This window comes from Phaenicophaeus curvirostris, chromosome 1 (assembly GCF_032191515.1).
Source record: "Phaenicophaeus curvirostris isolate KB17595 chromosome 1, BPBGC_Pcur_1.0, whole genome shotgun sequence".
Lineage (NCBI taxonomy): Eukaryota > Metazoa > Chordata > Aves > Cuculiformes > Cuculidae > Phaenicophaeus > Phaenicophaeus curvirostris.
Genome location: NC_091392.1, coordinates 8,897,414 through 8,917,247, shown reverse-complemented (window position 1 = coordinate 8,917,247; position 19,834 = coordinate 8,897,414). Strand labels below are relative to the sequence as shown.

The 19,834-nt window shown below is 37.6% G+C and overlaps 1 protein-coding gene across 1 annotated transcript in view; it reads right to left on the bottom strand.

Moving 5' to 3' along the window:
- Positions 1-19,834, bottom strand: part of SEMA3D (semaphorin 3D) — a 142,239-nt gene that overhangs the window by 18,204 nt on the left and 104,201 nt on the right. Inside the window, 6 exon segments of the mRNA XM_069875333.1 lie at positions 541-582; positions 2,386-2,474; positions 5,483-5,705; positions 17,766-17,910; positions 19,174-19,243; positions 19,660-19,774. Coding sequence (XP_069731434.1) covers positions 541-582; positions 2,386-2,474; positions 5,483-5,705; positions 17,766-17,910; positions 19,174-19,243; positions 19,660-19,774 — 684 coding nt within the window.

The following is a 19,834-nucleotide window of genomic DNA, read 5'->3' as shown; positions in this document are numbered from 1 at the left end:
GTGCACATAGCCATCGTAGAGTTTGGAGCTGCTATAAAACTGTTCCCCATAGGGAGATTCCCAAGTGGGGCAGGCCCCTGTGACTGCCAGGTTTGGACCACCCAGATTCAGATCGCAGTTTTAGAGAAGGGCGACTGGTTTTCAATCTGTGCTCACACAACTTTTAGCACAATGAGGCCCTGAGCTCTCTTGACTACTAATAAAAATAACAACAATAATAGTAACAGCAATTTTTCACTAGATTATAGAGAGACAAGTATTTCTAGTGTCCAGAAAATTAATGTGCATTGCCTTTGTTCACAAATTCCGTTACCATATGACTAAAGATTTGTTTCCCTGAATAATCATCACCTTGGGTTTACAAATTACTGTTTATAAGTAAATGTGAATTAGGCAGGCAAACAAGTCTTCTTTCCAGATACATTTTAAGAATTATCTATGGAAAGCTTGGCCAATAGGTAACAGGTATCACCTGAAAATAACAAACTAGGTGTTCGGTATACCATATAACCTGCAGTAATTGAATACCCTTGTGATTACCTGCTTCTGAGAAATCTCCATGGTCGAGATAAATGAAGGGTGCTGTAAAACAAATCAGTAAGGTACATTAGTTTACACGTTCCCTATTCTAAATGAAAAAGAGAACTTAAAATATATAAAATTATAGATTCATTTGCTTGGTTTAAAGAAATATTAAAAACAAAACCCCAGAAATTGCTAAGTTTATGCTTCCAAAAATACCTCCCATAAATTTTTCCTGCCACTTACGAGGCAACTGCCTTTAATTCTTAGTGTTCGCAATCTACCCCATCCTGGGGTCTGGCAATGTGCCTTCACATCAACTTATGTTCTTATTAAGAACTATTTGAGAGGCTTAGATGGCATTTAGGGGATATATAGGCAGATCCTCTGCACCCGGATGTATTTCACTTCTATGACACACAGTGAAATTTTTGCCAGTGACTGATGAAAGAACAGGACAAAAGCTCAGAGTATTATCTATGGCCTAATAGGAGATGGTTGATCTAAGTCTATTATTCAATGTTAATGCAATTTGAGGAAATAAAGGATGTTTTCTTCAGCCCTTTAACCCCTCCAATTTTCTGGATTCAACAACATAGAGGTAACAGTTATAAACATTACCAATAAATATGTGAAGGAATGTCTTCTAAGCAGGAAAACATTTTTTTTTGTTTTAAATATGATATGGTACATTTTCCCATGACATTATGTTTTAAGAATGTAGCAAATCAGTGCACATACTGAAACTGCCGATTACTTGGCAGGTCACAGAGTAATCTTGAAATTTTCAGTGTTATTTATAACTGGTGTCCAAGACAGTCGAAAAAAAGACATGGAGATCTTTTCAATCTAAGTTTCATCATACACATGACATATCGAAAGGCATATGGAGGACTATATTCTTTGAAACAATCATTAAAGATCCTGTTCTTACACTTGGAAAACACTCTTCAAGTCCCAAATTCATTTATTTTGCAGGTGCAGAAATTCTTGCTAATACCTTGTACATTACATAGGAGAGAGGATGGGTGAGAAAGTAATCAAAACGCTAAGGATGCAGATAGAAATTGACAGAAAAATCAAGGCAAAAACTGAGAAAGAATTAAATTATACAGTGAGAAAAAGAAAACCAAAATAAGAATGCGAAGAAAGAAGGAACTACAAAATGCAGAAGAAAATCAGTCTCCATTTTCCTACTGTAACGTTATGTCATTATCAGCTCCCCTACCAGCAAAACGGTTTATCAGAAATTGTGTCTGTGCAACAGAAAGGCACTCTCAGCTTTTTACAAGCACTATTTATGAAGATGTCATTGGTGTTAGCTGGGATCCGGTTACTTTTTCCCTTTATCACTCACCCAGACTAACCGAATCAAAATGCTTAAAAATAGTTCAGTCAGAATTGATAGTGAAAACTAACTTTTTTTTTCCTATTTTCACCTCCTAAAGTTGTTATTTTAAACAATTTATATATGTCTGTGGAATGTTTTTTGTTTGATTTTTTTTAAAAAAAAAAATAAACAATAGCACTAAGAATAGTCTGAAAGCTGAGAAAATAGGAAAATTGCATGAAAAATAAAATAACAAAGATAAAAAAAAATATAGGCTTATAATAAGACTGCAAACCAGAAGAAGACAGGATAAACAAGACTGTCTAGGAGTTTGAAAAATCATGGTCTGTTTGGTTTTGGAATTTTTTCAATTGACTTATGCAAAGAATACCAAGGCATTTAAAAATTTACACAGCGTCCCTCTGGAAACTTGAACTAATTCCAGTAAACAAACAACCAGGCATACAAAGCCAGTTTGGGCCTTAAAGTCCCTTGAATAATATTTAATTGATGTTGTAGCTGTTAATGCTTACCTTGAATATATGCAACTCTTCCAGGACCACTTCCTCCTTAGTCCACTTCTCCTTTGTGATACTGACAACTTTCAGGACTGTGCCTATGTCTGAAACAAATATTCATTATGTAAAACCTACAGCTACATTCAGTACATATGTGATACTCCATTTCTTTCTTCATAGCAATTTGATCTCTCATTCCTTTCTTCTATTATTTTTTTTTTTAAATGTGATGCTGTAAGTTTAGGTCACAAAGGAAAAATAAACCTCTAAAACTTGGCCTTGTAAATAAAACTAATGCATCACGGATGTAGCCTTCAAACAACACCTATCTGTGTCTGCATCTATCACTATCTACATATCTGTAGATAATACATCTACAGTTTTACTGTATGGTTAAGCCAACAGAATTGTAGGCTACTCCTGGCAGGGAGGGTCTATTTCTCCTGCTACACAAACACAAACGCACACACAGGCATGTCTGTGCTGCCAGCTACAAGTTTCTGTATATTCCCTTGAGTCAGAACTGAGGCCATCTGACCCCAAAGAGAATCAACTTAGGGGCTAACTCTTTATAGAATTAATTTTCATTTAGTAAAGCATCTTAACTAGAAATCGGTTAGATTTCAATGTAGGGAGTTAAACAATACATTTTTTTTCATTTATCTTTTAATTTTAGGGAAATTTTTGGAGAAGATTTCCATTCAGCATCAAAATCTTCACTTAATCACTACAGAAATTAGTTCTTTGGAGTTATCTGGAGAATTTTTTAAAGTTAAAAATAGCCCTAAAAATTGCGCAGAAGTGGGCTGGGTGCTGCGATGTGCAGTGTGGAAACGACACAGCGTAGCACTGCATCCTAAGCTCGATGCATAGTACTGAAATGATGAAAAATAATACATTATAATGGAAAGAACGCAATTTCCATTCTTCTTTTCCCAAACTACTGAAGATCATATTACCAATCAAAGCCAGAAGTATTTCAGTTTGCCTTATGTATTAGAACTTTTTGTTTGTTTGTTTAACATAATTGCCAAAGTCTGCACATATACAAGTTGGTTGCACACATTCAAACATATAATAGTCCTCTGAACTGCTGCTGCTCAAAATCTCCTGGGTTATTTGGTATATCTGTATTCAGTCTCTCTCTATAATACTTGAAATTTTATCTCCAAGGGTATTTTTTTTCCAGAGGAAAATAGTTGAGAGTATAAAATAGAACAAAAACATGTGTTTGTGGAAAACTCACTTTTAAGGAAAAAAAGCACTGCAGATAATAGCTGCATATCATGGAGCGCCACCTAGTGACTGCAAAGTACAGGTTGGCCTTATCTCTAAATCCAAGATCTACTCTGAAGAATTATCGTTGGTGCTGGGTAGTGCCAGTTAACCTGGGAGTATTCGAGTTGCTGGCCTTCAATATAGTTTTATTCCCATGACAGATTTTATAGTAGAGGATAACAAGCAACTGAAAGCGATCTCTATAACCACTAAAAGAATATTTTGTACATTTTAACCGGTGAACATTCTTTTATTGACAGCTTAACATTTAATTACTTGTCCTCAGTATTATCACAAGAAAAGTAAATTTTAGTGAGTACTCCCAAATCCCAGGCTTCTCACAGCTGGCAATTCTGTTCACTCCCCTTCTCTGCTGACTGTGTTAAAGATTGCATCCAAAAAACAACATTTTCTGTCGTCATGGCTAAAGCTTATTCCCAGCCTTTTCAGGCAGCAAGGGAGCAAACAGTCCTTCAACATTCGTTTCTATGAAATTGTGTTTTCCCTTTGACACCACTATAGTTGGACTTCTGGGGATTGTGGAAGGACTCTCACACCTTCTTTTTTTGAAAGATAAGAGTTGTGAGAGGAATGGAGCTGAAAGACATAAATGGTCCAAGAGCGAGGCTATCTCTGGACTTGTGTGTTCTGGGAAGCTCTTGAAGGTGAGACAATCCACACTTTATAAGAGGTGATGCTCTATGACAATTCACTCCTCTCCCCAAATCACTTCTGCATACCCATATCCCTCAAATGACATGCTATGACATCAAAATCATTTATAGGCCAGAAAAAAGGCTGTGCAGCGCAATAGCACTGGAGTAGGATTCAGAGACCTATTTTCTCTCCAGGCCATATCAGTAGCTCATCCACGGCCTTTGAATAAACCTTTCTACCTCTATGCACCTTACTTACTTACTCCTTAGTAAAGAGTTTAAATCTACCAGTGAAAAGTGCTTTACAGGAGCTGTTACTACTGATAAAATTTTGAATTGTGGATAAAGGACAAAAAAATTACAGTGGAGTAAGACTGTGAATTATTACTTTTGGAATGTTATAAATAGGTATGTTAATATCTCTTAGTATACCATGTTGTTGAATGGTTCATCCAGTGATTCTAAATCTGACTATTATGGTAAAATTATAGATTTTTTCCTTATGGCAAGTAACCATCATAAAAATGTAAAGAAATACATGATTTTCTGTAGAAAAACTGCAAAGCAGGTTTCTTCCATGACAGAGTAGTTTAACCTTTCTGTTCAATCCTGGTTCTCTTGTGTGAGGCTATTCATGTTGCTAAGTAATGCCTTTAAAAGTATTTAAGTGGAACAGTTGCCTTAGGCTCTGTTTTAAATTTTTCTTAGCTTTTAAATTTTTCTTAGCTTTTCAGTGTCACGTGAGACTTAATGTTGAAGCACCGTGTCACTTCTGATAACAGGAAGTGCTCACCGAAGTTATTAAGGTAATTTTTTTTAACTGGTTATTGATGTCCTTCCAGCAGGAATTGAAGCAAAATTACTACATAATATAAAGACAGGTACCGTGTAGTACTCAGAGGATAAGAAAGTTTAGGTACTCTGACCTTTAACTGGTTTATCACCTAGGGACTGGGACACATTAAAATCCTAATAGCAGCAATCTTCAGGTGACAAATTCATCTTATCTTAGCATTTGCATGAAGCCCTGACACAGAATCAGGAGCATCTTAAAAGCTTCTCAAAGCTGCATGCAGAGGATAAAAATATTAATCAACAGGTTTATCCAGCACCTGCTGGAGTTAAAGTGTTAAAGAATGTGCTGTGTGCAGAACAGTAGTGGAAGTCCTGTCTCATACCTGTTCCTAGGAAAATAACATCATATTGCCCATCCTCTGCCATGACGTGATCCACCACAATCTGCGTTAGCCTATAGTCCACGTTGATTCGAGTGAATACCGGTCCTCCCGTTAATGGGTAAACAGATTTGTACATCAGTGGATGGCGTTTAATAAAGCTAATGACTTCATCAGGAAAGTCTCTGGTAGACTTTATGAGCGGATCATAGGTTTTGCTCGGACACTGAATGAAAGAAATAGAATAAAAAAAAAATGAGAGGAATATTAGGAAAGATATACAAGTAATCCACAGATTTCTTTGTGCATTAGGAAAGCTGCCTGGCCTAGATCGGCTATAACTGTTTGCAAAGCACATTTACTAGTGGATGATAATTTGACTTACAATTGAAAAAGCTCAGTGTTGTTTTCAGACCATGGGAGCATGCCGACAGTGTGTGCTTCTCTGGTTCTTCAAAGGGCTATTTACCTCATTGTTTCTCTGCTCCCTCCTCTGCCTACCTATTCTCATTTATCTTTTAAAGCCACACAAAACTTGTTAATTTGTTTCATCTCACTCATTTTTGCTACTACTCAGAATTATAAATCTATAGATATGTACCCATAGTTGCACCTACTCATAGTTATATGGAGGCTTTGAAGAAAAAAACTCCTATAGGCTTTTCTTCTTTCTCCATCAGAGATTTTGATAACTTGAACTAAAATTTAGCTTCTCTAAGGTACTCAAGAAAAGGAGACAGCATTAGAAAAGAGAAGTTGTCTGTTTGATATTGGATAAAACGTGAATTAATTCACATTTATTGCATTAACATATCTGTAAACACAAACTACTAAAGGTACACAATTTTTTTGAGTTTTGTCACTAAATGGTTTTTAAGACCGCAATCAAGAGCCTTTATGCTTCTTCACCTAGCCATGTTTCTGAAGAAAGTATGAAACATACCTTAATGTTCTTACCACTATCACCAATAATGAGAATACTTTCTTAACATTCAAGCACTACATCCAGTACTGTGATGCACTTTGAACTTTTTTTTTTAATCATATATTGGAGATAGCAAAATCTAGTGATAAACTATTGAATAATATAGAAAAATACCTATTTTTTTCTTTAAATATTTAGAAACTACTTGTATATAATACCATAATAGATTTCATTAATGCAGGCAATTTTGGAAATCTGGTATTACAAATAAGTCACAAATTCAATCCATATTCAAGTAGAAATCAAGTTTTCTGTAGGACCCCTTGTTGAAGCCAGTAAGAATTAGGTTGCTCAGTGATTTTTCTAATCCCAAAACAACACTTGGTCACCATCAGTTCATTTTTTGAAAGCATTGCTTCAAAACCAGGGAAATTCTTATGATGGACTCATAACATCCACAACAAATTTCACCCCATTGTTTCCTGCTCCATTCATAGGCACCTTATTATGCTAGATATTTCACAAAGACAAGTAAATCAAGTCTGGAGTGAAGGGAGATCTGTCACGCTGCCTAGCTCTGATTTTAAGGCACAGGTACCAATGCAGTTAAATTTGCTACATACTGAAGAAACTAGTGCAGGTATCAGTGTAAAGGACTTTCAGCAGCAAGTCTAGAGTGCCCTCCGGTGGTTCTCGTGGGATAATCTCAAGTATTTAAAGTCCAGGATCTTGAGATCAAAGTTTTTCTGCTTTTTGTGTTTGTGCTCCCCTTACCAAAGCTGAATTCCTGGCCTGTTGATGCAGTGAGACAGAAATGGCAAAGATCCCCGTAAGCATAACCTGATGCTAGAATAACAGTTTGATTTCTCCTAGGAGATACGCCTTGGATTTACTGTGGCAGAAGGCCACTAGTAAGTGTTTTAATCATGTTCATTTTTCCAGACTGAAGCACCCACATCTATCTTTTCTTTGTATATGGCCTACAATCAAAAGCCATAACTTTTCGGGGAACTGTACTTCCTACGCCTCCCATTTACTGTTTTTCTAATAAAGGCAGATTCTCTAGATGCCAGATGATCCCAGCAGCTTAGTATTTTGTAGAAGTGACTCTCTTTACTCATCCACACAGCTGAATCTTCTGACCAGGCCCATAGCTGGACTGTTGCAGCATCTTTCTCTCTGGTTCTGCACAGTATAGTCTTATCTTCTTCTGATCCAGACCACTGCTACAGCAATCGCTCCCTCAAATACTTCCCCAGTATCGCTCATTTACTGCTGGGGTTGGCTTCCACTTCTTTTAGACCTATACTGACAAACTAATCAATTCAGCTGTTTCTGTGGCTGACACACATCTTGCTGTATTCCAAGCTGGTCCTCACACATCTTGCTTGAATACCACCCACAAACCCATCTCCTCAACCTCCTTCAAATTTTTCCCTTCCTTGCCTGTTGTGATGAGTCCAGGAACATATTTGCATGGTCAGTCATGTTGGTGACCCATCCTCTCTCATGCACACCTATTTCTGTTCTCCTTCCCATGGCTACTTGCATCTCTTTCCCATGCCTTGTTTTACACTTATTCTCTAATCTGAGTCTGTGAAATCTTCTCTTCTGAATCTGAGGGCATCTAGATGCATTAATGGGGCACTACAAATTCTGGATAATAAGATGAACTGGAAACACTATTCCAGTTGGTGGCAACTTTTTTACATAAAAACCATTGATTGCTTCTTTTCTAACACTATTTTTAACTAAGTAATCCCTGTGTTTCCTGCCAGGTGGAGCCATAACACAGTCTGTGAAGAAAGAAATGTGATTAAATAATGCCTTTGTAGTTTGCCAGAAGAAAGTTAGAGACTCATGGTGAAATTGCTCTAGAATCCTCCTTCATGGATAATTTTGGCAGAGACGACTTTAATTTGCATTCCCAAATCTCCGTTTTGACATCTGTTTTATCTAGGGTCCCTGTTAAGGTTTTGCGGTTAGGATTTTGTTCCACGGTATGAGGTTTGACATTACCCAAAACATTAGCATTAGGAACAACAAACACAACATCAAGATCTGAGCACGTTCCTCATCCACTGCTGGCAAACTCCATTCTCATGGGTACATCATATCAGTCACCAGCCGTGAATAGGCTCAGGACCAGCCTGTGTCCTTTTCTCCTTTGGGTTTCACTGCCCCTTCTCTGCCTGGGATGAGGGAGGCACACAGCTAAAAAGGAAATGTACCCTTTGCCCAGTAGCTACAGGTTTTGCATACCCATGTCTAAGGATGAATTTTTTATGCAGTAAATATAGCTAATACAATCCAGAATTATTCTCATCATATATAGTTCTATATGCAAATGTACCTGTATGCAAAGACAACAGTACCCATGTATTCAGAAACAAAACAGATCAGCTGATGTTCTACATCCACATCTATCGCCACATCTGAAATGCCTGCTGGGGACAATTTCTGGTCTACCTTAGACCTTAAACACTGCCACAGCACAGTACCAGTTGGATTATGCCTAAACTATAGCAAAAGCTGCACTAGCATTAAACAGTACAGTGATTATGGGTCTGCACTTGAATACGACCTCTGGTTTTACTTAGGAGGAATGTAGCCTGAGTGATTTAAGAGACTACAATCTACTACAAGTCCTTGCTTAGACAGATTTTTATGGCTGTCTAGAGATCAGATTTTGTGCCAGTACCCACTTGGTTAGCATTATTTCAATCCGTAAGAGTTAAGCCTGCGCATCCTCATCTTTACAAAGGCCCTGAAATTGTTTATTGAAAAAGGGCTTAGTTTCCTGAATCACCTAATAGATTTTGAAAATTTCTCCATGGACCATAAACTTGTGCCAATTTGAATTAATATATATTCCATCACATATTTAGTCAGTTTGTTTCAATATACAATTTAATGTATGGCTGTGAAAGAACTCACAAGAAAACAAAGATGGCTTTGCATTGTTGGCCTGTGACAACTGTTCAAAGTACACACCCTGAAAATAATGTTTAATACATGTAAAAAAGAAGAGGAAATTCCTATTGAAAAAAAATCAGTTCAACTGGAAACATATATTGCAGTAAATTATCCCTATTACCCTAGCATTTCTATAAGAACTTGGTCTGTTTTCTGCTGTGCTTTCACAAATTAAATTCTTCACAAGGTTACACCCTTGAGGTGGGCTGTAGTCAGCGTGGCTTCTAACAATAACAATATCAATTAAATAATTTCACAAAGAAATGCACATGTTTGTATTATACAACAAAAGACAATACAGTAAGACTGTGACCAAACCAAGGCATTTTAGATTTTAGACTTTTGCATAAAAATATAAAGTGAACCATAACAGAAGAAAAAATTATTCAGATAGCATTATAACTATACAGAACCCAAATCATGTGTGCACTTGCTACATAAGTACTTCAGGAATTAATATTCCTCCTTATCATCAGAACAACTGAAGTCTGAGTCTTTGCCACTGATTTCAAAACCATGTTTGTCTCTGCAGGGACTGTTTGTCAGAACTAATAGATAGAAACACATTTGTTTGTTTTAATTGCCTTTGGACGAAAATTTTGCATCAATTTAGTCTATACAGGAGGGGAAACAAATTCATTTCTTCACTTCCCCAAACATGCAATAACTCTCTCCCCTTGCTGTGTAATAGAGGGCAATTTTCCCTTGTATGCACATTTTCTGTGGTTCATGTCTCACTTGTTACTCTGAGTTACAGTTCACATATTCTGGAAATTTGATGATTGCTTAAACTCAGAAGTTCATTTCTATGTGAAAAATGGGAGTAGCCCCCACAGGTCTTAGAGATGTCCTAGATTTTTGCCAAAAATGCAGCAACAGAGGAAGATGAAAGCAATGGCATCACTTATGAAAATCTACTAGGGTTAAATGTCTACCAATAAGGAAATACAAAGGTGCTACATTAATCTCAAAGACCCAAAGCCTACCATACATGACACAGGGAAATCTTAGCCAGCTTGTGCAATTAATTTAAGAGAAACAAGGACTAAGGGTCTGACAAAGATCTGCTTGAGTCAACAGGGACTTTTCCAATTATATCAGTGGAATTTGGATCCCATCCTAAGACAGCATGACCACCAAGAACAGCTGGGCAGGTGTGACCCTGTTATGCTTGGCCAAGGGAGCTATTTCCAGAGGCATCACTCACTGTTGTATGATGGATGGAACAGAGGAATGAAAAACTCACTTTGGCCACCCGTTGGCAAAGTTCTCAGGCAGCTGTTTAAAGCTGTGTCCACCCATCACTGCAGAACAATTCCTGTTGGCTTGTGTTTCCTTTCATAGCAATCAATAGGATGTATGATGGTAAAGGCTGCATCACCAAGTGGATGAGTGAAGCAGCCTTTCACCTCTGAAAATGTGAGTTCACATCCTGTTGCACGTCCCGTGATAACGATATCAGTGTTCTCTGCCCAGTTCACATTTATTCACATCACCATCACCAGATGCTGTCTTAGATACGTGACATCTCCCACTGGAGACAAGAAGAGATTTGCATTTATGTCAAATGTCACAGGAGCAGGTTAGCAGGGTTGTTTCATGTGGGCTATAAGAGAATCTGGTTCCACAGAATTTCTTTTAACATCATAATTGTGCTCTCTCAGGATCTGATGCTTTTGCAACAGGGCAGGATTCATCTGACTGGATCTAGATTCTTATCTTGACTGTGTGTGAACAGCACAGAGAAGGTGCCTGTTTCTTTCTTTTTGACAGACAAGCCTAAACAATGAGCTCAGATTTGATGTTTTTCTTCTAGACAGCTGACATCAAGAAAAACAAATCACATTAAATTAGTAAAATTAGTACTGCTAGATAAGAATCCTGCAAGAAACTTATTCACCATATAGTCTATTCTTATGAGGTTATTTAGGCCTTCATTGATGTGAATGACAACTTGCTAAGAATTCACATGCTAAGAAATGAAAAGTAAGCAAACCAAAAAAAAATCCAACAGAAACATAGTTGGAAGTGCTAAAGGCACAACTACTGTATAGACTCTGTAGCACAAAACTCTTAAAAAATCAATTCAATAGTTATTTAAAACTTTTCCAGTGCCTTCTATGTGATCTCAATTTGACAATAGTTACCCTGGACTAAGTCTTGATCCCAGATGATCTACAAAGATGTCTTTTATTTCCTCACCTTTTATTTATATACAAATGTGATCAGGAGGTGGTAAATTAAGGCTAATCTTTCTCAAATAAAAGTAAATACACATTAGCTTAGCAGAGTGATGGATGTGTAAATCTCACACAATACTGACACATACAGTGTGACTGTGTTAACATTATATGGGAACCCTGGCCAAGATTTTCAAAAGCTGGTGCCAGAAGTTAGGCTCCTAAACAAACCTCCAGTTTGCCAAAACGCACAGTTCCTGACACCATCCAGCAAAGTCAGTAAGAGCTGCTGGATCTAACACCTACTAAAACTGCAACAATTATTTTGGAAACTAGCTATAAGGTATGTAAAAAAAAGAATCTTTTTCATTTAATGATGCATCTTTAGCTAAGGAGTGCTGCTGTCTAAGGACAATTTTACACCAGAATGCTGTTCCTTGTGATCTTCAAAAGGGTTCCTATTTCAAGTATACTGAAAAGCTGACTTTAAAAGGGATTTGTCACATTGAGTTGACTTAACAATGGGACTCAAACACCCACAGAATAATACACAACAGGGACTTGATAATACTGAGTGCACTAGGCATCTACTTGGTGGATTTTTGAAGTCTATGTCAGGGATTTCCATGCATTTCACAAGAGAACTAAGGGCCTCACCAGCAAGTCACTCTCTTGGGGGCTTCAGAAGTAGCCAGTGTGAAAGATTAAGGAGTAAATTTTTTTTTAAGTCTCTCCCATACCCAGGCACTTGATGTCTCAGTCTGAGCTTCCTTCCTAGGGAAGGTGTCCCTCCATTCCAGGTGCATGGACCAGAGCCATGCTGGGAGCTCCTCATTCCTCCCTGTTGACACTGTTTCTCTTTTCATAGAATAATTACCTCTCAGCTTATCCAAAAGTAGTAAGAAAGTTGTTCAGGTGTTAACCAGGGAGAGAGAAGATCTCTTTCTCTCTGAAAAGCTCTCTATGCCACGTTGAGTGCAGTAGGAACTGGAGCAACAGAACCTTCTACAGAGGGAATGAATTAACCCCATGGTCCTTGCCAAGCTCTCAGTGAATGAATACTTAAATAGCAAGGAGATACGGTCTTGTAGTCAGCATTCCTCAATGAATGTAAAGTCTTCCAAGTTCCAGATAAGTTACCCTGTCTCTGATCCTTCCAGCAAAAAGCAGAGAAACAAAACAAATAAGCACCTTCCCTACTCACTTCTGGGTTAAATGGGGACCTCTCTCACACTCAACTTTGAACTTTAGTGCAGATTTTATAGAGAAATGCAAAGTCTGAGTCCTGAGGGGTTAAGATATTAACAATGAGGACTGGCATGAGCTTCCAGGATGCCCAGAAGTGCTTTAGAAAATGGGATATTTATAGGTTTATGATCTTCTGTGGATTAGAAGACAGCTGAGAGATGATTCAGGGCTTTGACACTTATGTGCCATTGGAGATTTAACCATAAGCCATTCTGAAGGTAAAACTTGGGTTCCTGAGTGGCTTAAATACTATGTGCCTGTTCCTCTATAGTCTGATCAGAACTGCACAATTCATTTTGTATTTCAACATGCCTGCTAAAAGCCTTAGTTTTTCTCTACAGGATGGATGGATTGTACCAAAAGGACTAGACGCTCAGAAGGGAGACTTTCACACTAACCTTGCAGCTATTCAGATCAAGCCTGGAAGAGGGTAGAGGAGAGAGGAAGGAGCTGGATTCTGCAGGAAACAAACAAACAGTGCAAATTTCAAATGGAAACAACTCCTGCCACCAGAAAGCACAAGGGAAACAAAGAAAGAAATCCCTACAAATAAATTGAAATATCCATGTTTTTAAAGATAGAGTTTGCGTTCCACTGGATGTGTGAGATTTGTTCTACTGTGTTCTACTGTTTGTCTTGAGCACCTTGTATTGCTTTTCCACTTAACACACCTGTGCCCTTGATAGAAAAGGCTGAGATAAGAAAGCACTAATCTGAGGCTAACTGGACAGCTAGGTGAGTGAACTTGACTTTGCAGCTGGCACTTTGCAATTCTCTGTTGACCTCTGCCAGTAGGAAAGGAGGCTGAAGTGTTTCAAAAGGCTGCTGTGAACTGAGAGGTGAATCATGTTGGGGAAAACGTTTTGGGAAGTAAGATGAGGTGGAGGAGGCTTTCTCAGGAAAATAAACCCATGAAGTGAAACATTTCACTTAATTAAGCAGCCCCATATACAGTGGGGAGATCAAAGGAGATAGGAATTGGAGAAGCAAAGAATGCAGTCTTTCCAATAAAAGATCAGGTGGAAGAGGAAGATAAGTCTAAAAATAACAAGGGAAACCTGTGCAACCCCCAGTGTTTTATTAACACACTTATTAAAGCAGCAAAACTAACCAGATGGAAGGACAGGGGGAGGTTTTTTGGCAGACAGTATTTCTCTGTGGCTCAGCCAAGTCCCAATGGGATGGACACCACATCTCGATCAGCCTGTGCCCTGGATTAGCAGAAGAAATAAGTTTTACTGAAGAAAGGGAGAAAAAGCAATATAAAATAAAAAAAAAAAGAAAAAGATCACAGGAGAATCTTTGGGCTTGTAAGGGAACTTGTGAAAAAAAAATACATGAAGAATTAAAAGCTCAGATCCATATTCAGATCTGGAGTGGGAAAGAAGAGACACAAAACCCTTCAAATGGGCAAAAGCAGCATGCTGGGCTGTTTCTTCTTGTAGCTAAGAAATTAATTAGAGTTCAAGAATCTCACTTTGCTGACTTAGAGCTTTGGCAAACTGATTAGCAAAAAATCCAGATCCAACAAAAGTATTTGGTGTTGTCTTGGAAAGCTATTAAGAGTCCTGTGTTCTGCAGTGGATCAGACTGTGTTAATCTGCATCTTTAAACACTGACAGTCCTCTAAAAATCTGACCTCAATGACATTTATTCATCATCAGTGAAATAAGGATGACTCTTTTGCATGCCATCAGAGCTGCCAAACAGGCACTGGGCACTGCTCCGATCCTGCAATGGTTACAGCTAAGTAAATAGGCTAGAGATGGGATTTTTTCCTCCTAATTCACCGAAAATCTTATTCAAATGCCTTCTGTGATTTCTTGTGAGGGTGTTATGAAAAAACTGTTTCAGAACACAGAATACAATTTAAAGAAAATCCCTGATGATTTCATTATCAATGGATAATTTCCTGGGTGAAATTCTAAGATACTGGAATAAAACTGGTCTTATTATATGTAGATAGCTGCAGATATTGAGGTCCAGTTTTTAAACAGCTAAAGAAGATAGAGCAAAAGCTCCCTAATGTTTTCATATCACCCTTTGTGGCAGGGCTGCCTGCTGCATGTTATTTCTTTCTCAGGGTTTTTTTTTTTTCAGTTTAGAAATTGAAATAGATTTGAAGCCTTGCCTCTATTTAATTTCCATTATTTTCACTTGTCCTTTAATACTGCTGAGAGAAGTTAGGGTAAAAGAGCTGTATATTTTGCAGTTCCAGTGGTGTGGAGCATGCTGGAGATCCCCAGTCCTCTTCTTCAGGGGTCTTTGAACAACGCCAGAGGGCAGGCAGCCCACACCACAGCCCCAGGACCCCAGACAGGCAGGAGTTCCTACTGCCTGCATGCTGCTAAGCATTGCCGAGGCATGATATCATGCTCATGTTAGGAGTTTATCTCTGACACAAATTGCCACAGGAAGCATTTTGTCAAAATTTCAATATCAAAGTGGTCACAGCCTCTATACTGAGCAGCTTTATTTACTTAGGAGATAAAGGCAGCTGAGCAGAAAGTTAAATTAGGGTAAGCACTCTCCTGCTTCTGTATAAATGCTGAGAGGAAGTCAGTGCCTCTTGCAAAGCCAAACATCAAAGGAAACACTTTTCCTAGTAGAGCCATTTTTAGACTTCTCCATTAACTTAAAATAGAAGAAGTATAAAATCAGGTCAGTGCAGACTGTTACTAATTGTAAGTAACAATTAGGTAGGGTGTAAATTTCAGAAATGTTCCAGTAACTTAAAAAAAGCATAGACTATCCCCCCTTGGCTTTGTTCTTAGCATTCCTGAACCACCTCTTAGCTAGCAAGAAATGATGAAATTAATTTTTAAGGAAGACTATTTCAGCATTCACACTGCAGTGTTCTATAGGGATGTCACATGCTGCTTCTTTTCCTTTCCTTTGAGCGCTGCACTGCTTTGTCAGATCCCAGCCTAAATTTGTTTATATTCAGAGGTCTGGCATAGCCCATTATAAGATGAAAGCATGACATGAATCTACTTATTAGGATACCCTATATTAAACTACTGAGCCTGAAGCATGTCACAGTCCAGTTCACTAAAAGATAAATAACTATGTGGCAATAAATTCGCCTTATCTGCATAGCAAATATTACACATATCTTTCTTCTGAGAGTTTTCTTCAGTAAAATCCACTTCCATTCTCAACCCTTGGTCAAACAAATTCCTACAGAAATCCATTGAGTATGGAGGTCCTAAGGATTTTTATGGGATCATTTTCTCATACTTACCAGGTGCTTAAAGGAAGTAGTTGGAGAGTTAAAGGGCAGCTTATGGAAAATATCCGTTTATCTTTAAACTGTCCAACCTTTAAAATACTTGCGAGCATGGATATTCAAATCAGCGATAAAGATCAGCACTGACATGCTTCAGCATGACATGTTTCCTCGTGAATCCCAGCTCAACCATGTGATGGCTAATACACTCAAAAATGCAATGAGCTTATGACCCATCTATCTGTTTAGAGCGTTCATCCTTATGGGGCACTCTGACTTTTTAAAGAGAGTTATTTTAATCTCTTTAGATGCCATGGGACCAGCTATTGTTCTCACTGGCACCATTTTTGTATTTAAAACTGAATTCATCTGCAAGTCTTAACCAGTAATGGAGTTACACATGCTTAAAAAAAAAACAAACAGAAAAATTAAATGTAATCTGCTTTTCTGGAGTCACTATGTATCTGCATGAGAGAGAGATGCGTAGGTCTGCAGTGACTAAATTGTCCAAATTAGGAGTGCATTTGCTCCAGCAGCACAGATCCTAGGCAGGCCAAATCAGTCCCTGGAGCTGCAGTCTTTGTAGAGAGCATTGCCCTCTGTGACTCCCCTGCAGCTGAGGGGAGGGAACCAGAGCTCAGGGCCTGACATGTTGAAGCCTGGGAATTCAATTGGGTCTGTTGGAAGGATGATGAAGAAAACACAGAGACAAAAGGAAATATTGGAAAAGAAGTGCTAGACAATGTGGCTTGAAACAAGGTTACATCAGTGGTGATGTCAGTGAAACAGTGCAGAAACACCTATATGGCTTCTAGGCAAGGTACCAGCAGCGGCCCAACTTCAGTTGCTCAGTGCTTGGCTGGATTTGTGCAGCTGCATAGTGAAAGTTCACTGAATACCTAACCAAGATACTGTAAAGCTATCCTGCATAATATCTGTATTATTCTTAAATCATTGCTCTTTTACATTCTATGTACAAAAAGTTGCTCAAATTTGTGATGACTTTTTAAAGTCGTTTGGAAATACCATTTATTGGAAATACCATTTTCTTCCTCAACTGTAATGTAGGTCCATGCTTTTCCAAGTTTAATAACAAGACAGAATCAGGGGAGAATTCTTTAATAACTCCTTCAAAATTTTCCTCTTTGTTTTGGCCTGATTGTTATATCTGAAGTCTAAGAGATTTGGATTTAGAGGTGTTTCCTGATATTCAACTTCTTTTCTTAAACTCTCTTTCATCACCTAAAATCTCCAGCAACTAAATCCTTAGTTTACTTCAAAAGACAACAAACACAGTGTGCACAAATAAGCATAATAGTATCAATGACCACATGTAAAGGAATAGGATTTTAATAGACACAAAGATAACAGAAATACAAGACTTAAAATAAGTCATCATAAATTAATTCTCCATAACGAAATGCATTTGGCTTCTTATGAAGTGTTGATGCCTTAGAAACGACCCCAACAGATAGAAACACAGTTGTACAGTAGGAGATCACAATATGAAAGGCAAAAAAAGTGGACACTTATCTCAGAGACATGGAAAAATGTATATTTTTATATATAAAGGGTAGGTAGAAGTCTGAGCTGCCAACAGAAGGGGAGGGGGTGACAGGATAATTGGAAACATCCTGAGTGGCAAATATAAATTAGAGGTTTGGTGAGGGGTGTGAAGTACAATTGTTTTGAGTAAAAATAGAAGTATGTAATTAAGCAGACACTTACTGTACCAGGTCTGGGATACGGGATGCGACCTTCATATTGTACCCACCGATGATCCACACTCTCCTTGTGAGCATAGGGACCGTTGAAAACAGCTCTGATATCTGCCATGCTGTACACACAAACTGCAGAGCCTTTGAAGACAGAGCTGAAAAAGATGATGGATTGATATGCATATTGTAAACATGCTTCATCAACGCAGGCCTCATCCAGTAAATCAACTATTTGCACAGACACTAATTGGGTTTGGATCAATCCTGCACCTGAGAGTTGATGTAAGTGGTGCTACATAACAGACAAAGCATACAGGTCTGATAACTACAGATATTTTATGTCGCTGTCATTACAGTTTAAAGCTTTGCTCAGTTGAAACCTGGACTTAGCATTTGAGACCACTAAATAGACTGGCATTTCTCCTAATGGCTGACAGTTATCATTTATTAACTATTTTGGTTAGAATTCTCTGCAAGTGAAGGACTTGCTTTTACATTGTGTTCACGTCTGAAAGTCTATATATTAGTGACATTACAGGAGATATGTCTGAGAATTACAAGTTGCATAGGAGAGACAATAAAAATGTCTTTTTCCTTTTTTTTCCACAAACAGTCCAGTTTTCCAAAGAACATCATGCCAGGTTGTTAAGTGGCATGTACTTTATTATTTCACATGCCATTTCATTCATTGTACAACATTTCATTAAATTTTAAATATCTTATGTAGTTATATATTCTATGGACCCACTGTGGTGGCTGCTTCTGAGTTAAGGAGTGCCTTGGAAATTGCTCATTGTAATCATACTGTTCAGCATTTGGCTAGTCATTATTTACACTTAATTCAAATGTTCTGGAGTTGTTGATTTTCTTTTTGACAGCTATGTAGAACACTTCACTAATGAAGTTGACAGGTTCATTAATTAATTAATCTATCCCCTTGGGATAAATATGGGTTATCCTTCAAATTAGTCCTGTCTAAAAAAAAACCTGAAATATCACTTTAAATAGTGGGGTTTGATCCTAAGGAATAGCTGATATCAAATTGATGCTTACAAAAATAATGCTTCACAACAGTGAATTGTCTTAAATAGTAACTATTGATTGCTCAATAAATTACTGAAATTTGCAAATTCAGCTAAGCATGATTGAAATAAACTAGCAAGCTTTTGATTGTTAAATTTTCATTATTTTTTACAACCGTTTTCAAAAGCCAGGCACACAGTGGTTTAGGGACATAATTTATACCCATTTCTGAAAATACTGTCCTTAGTCACTACAGCCCAGTTACTGCAGGCATTACTCAAGTAGTCTCTCCCTGCTCTCAGGAATAAGGAACTACTAATAGAAGGGTTTAATAAAAGGCCTGAGTAAGATCTTCAGCATTTTATTCCAGAAGCAAATGTGATTCTAATGCATACCTTGTTGTAGTGAAGACTCCATATACAAGCGGGTTTCTCTCATCTCTTGTAGAAAGTAAGAATATATCTTCTGTAATAGGAAAAATGTTTGTTGCTTTTTTTAATTAAACATTAACTGAATATCTCTGTGTTTACCATTTATAGTTTGGAGATTTGTAAATATGTAACAAACCTTTATATTTGTCTGAATCTTAATTTCTACCATGTGAATTTGTGCTAATATTCTGAAGCTTGCTATTTGCAAGTAACTGTTTTTTATATGGAATCAGATTTTCACTTTTCAGCTTTTGGAGTGGAAGACAAGAATTTCATATCTCTCATTACACTAATTCCAGTTATAATCATGGACTTCTAATAAAAGAGATATTACCAGCACTGTTTGGATAAGGAACAAAATCAGAACAAAACATCGTGTTTCCACAAACAATGACAAACACCCAAGCAATACCAATGTCAAAATAGACTGCTAAAGACAAATCAACTTACGCAGCTCATCAAAATGTGTGTCTGCTCCTTCAGGACCAGGTATTGAACACACAAGCCTGGCTTTCAGAAAAGTAGTCCATTTGTTTATTAGGCTCCTTTGACCTCCCATATCATTCTAATAAAAATAAAAGACATAAAAATTAAACAAATAAGTAGAGTTTTAACATGATATCTG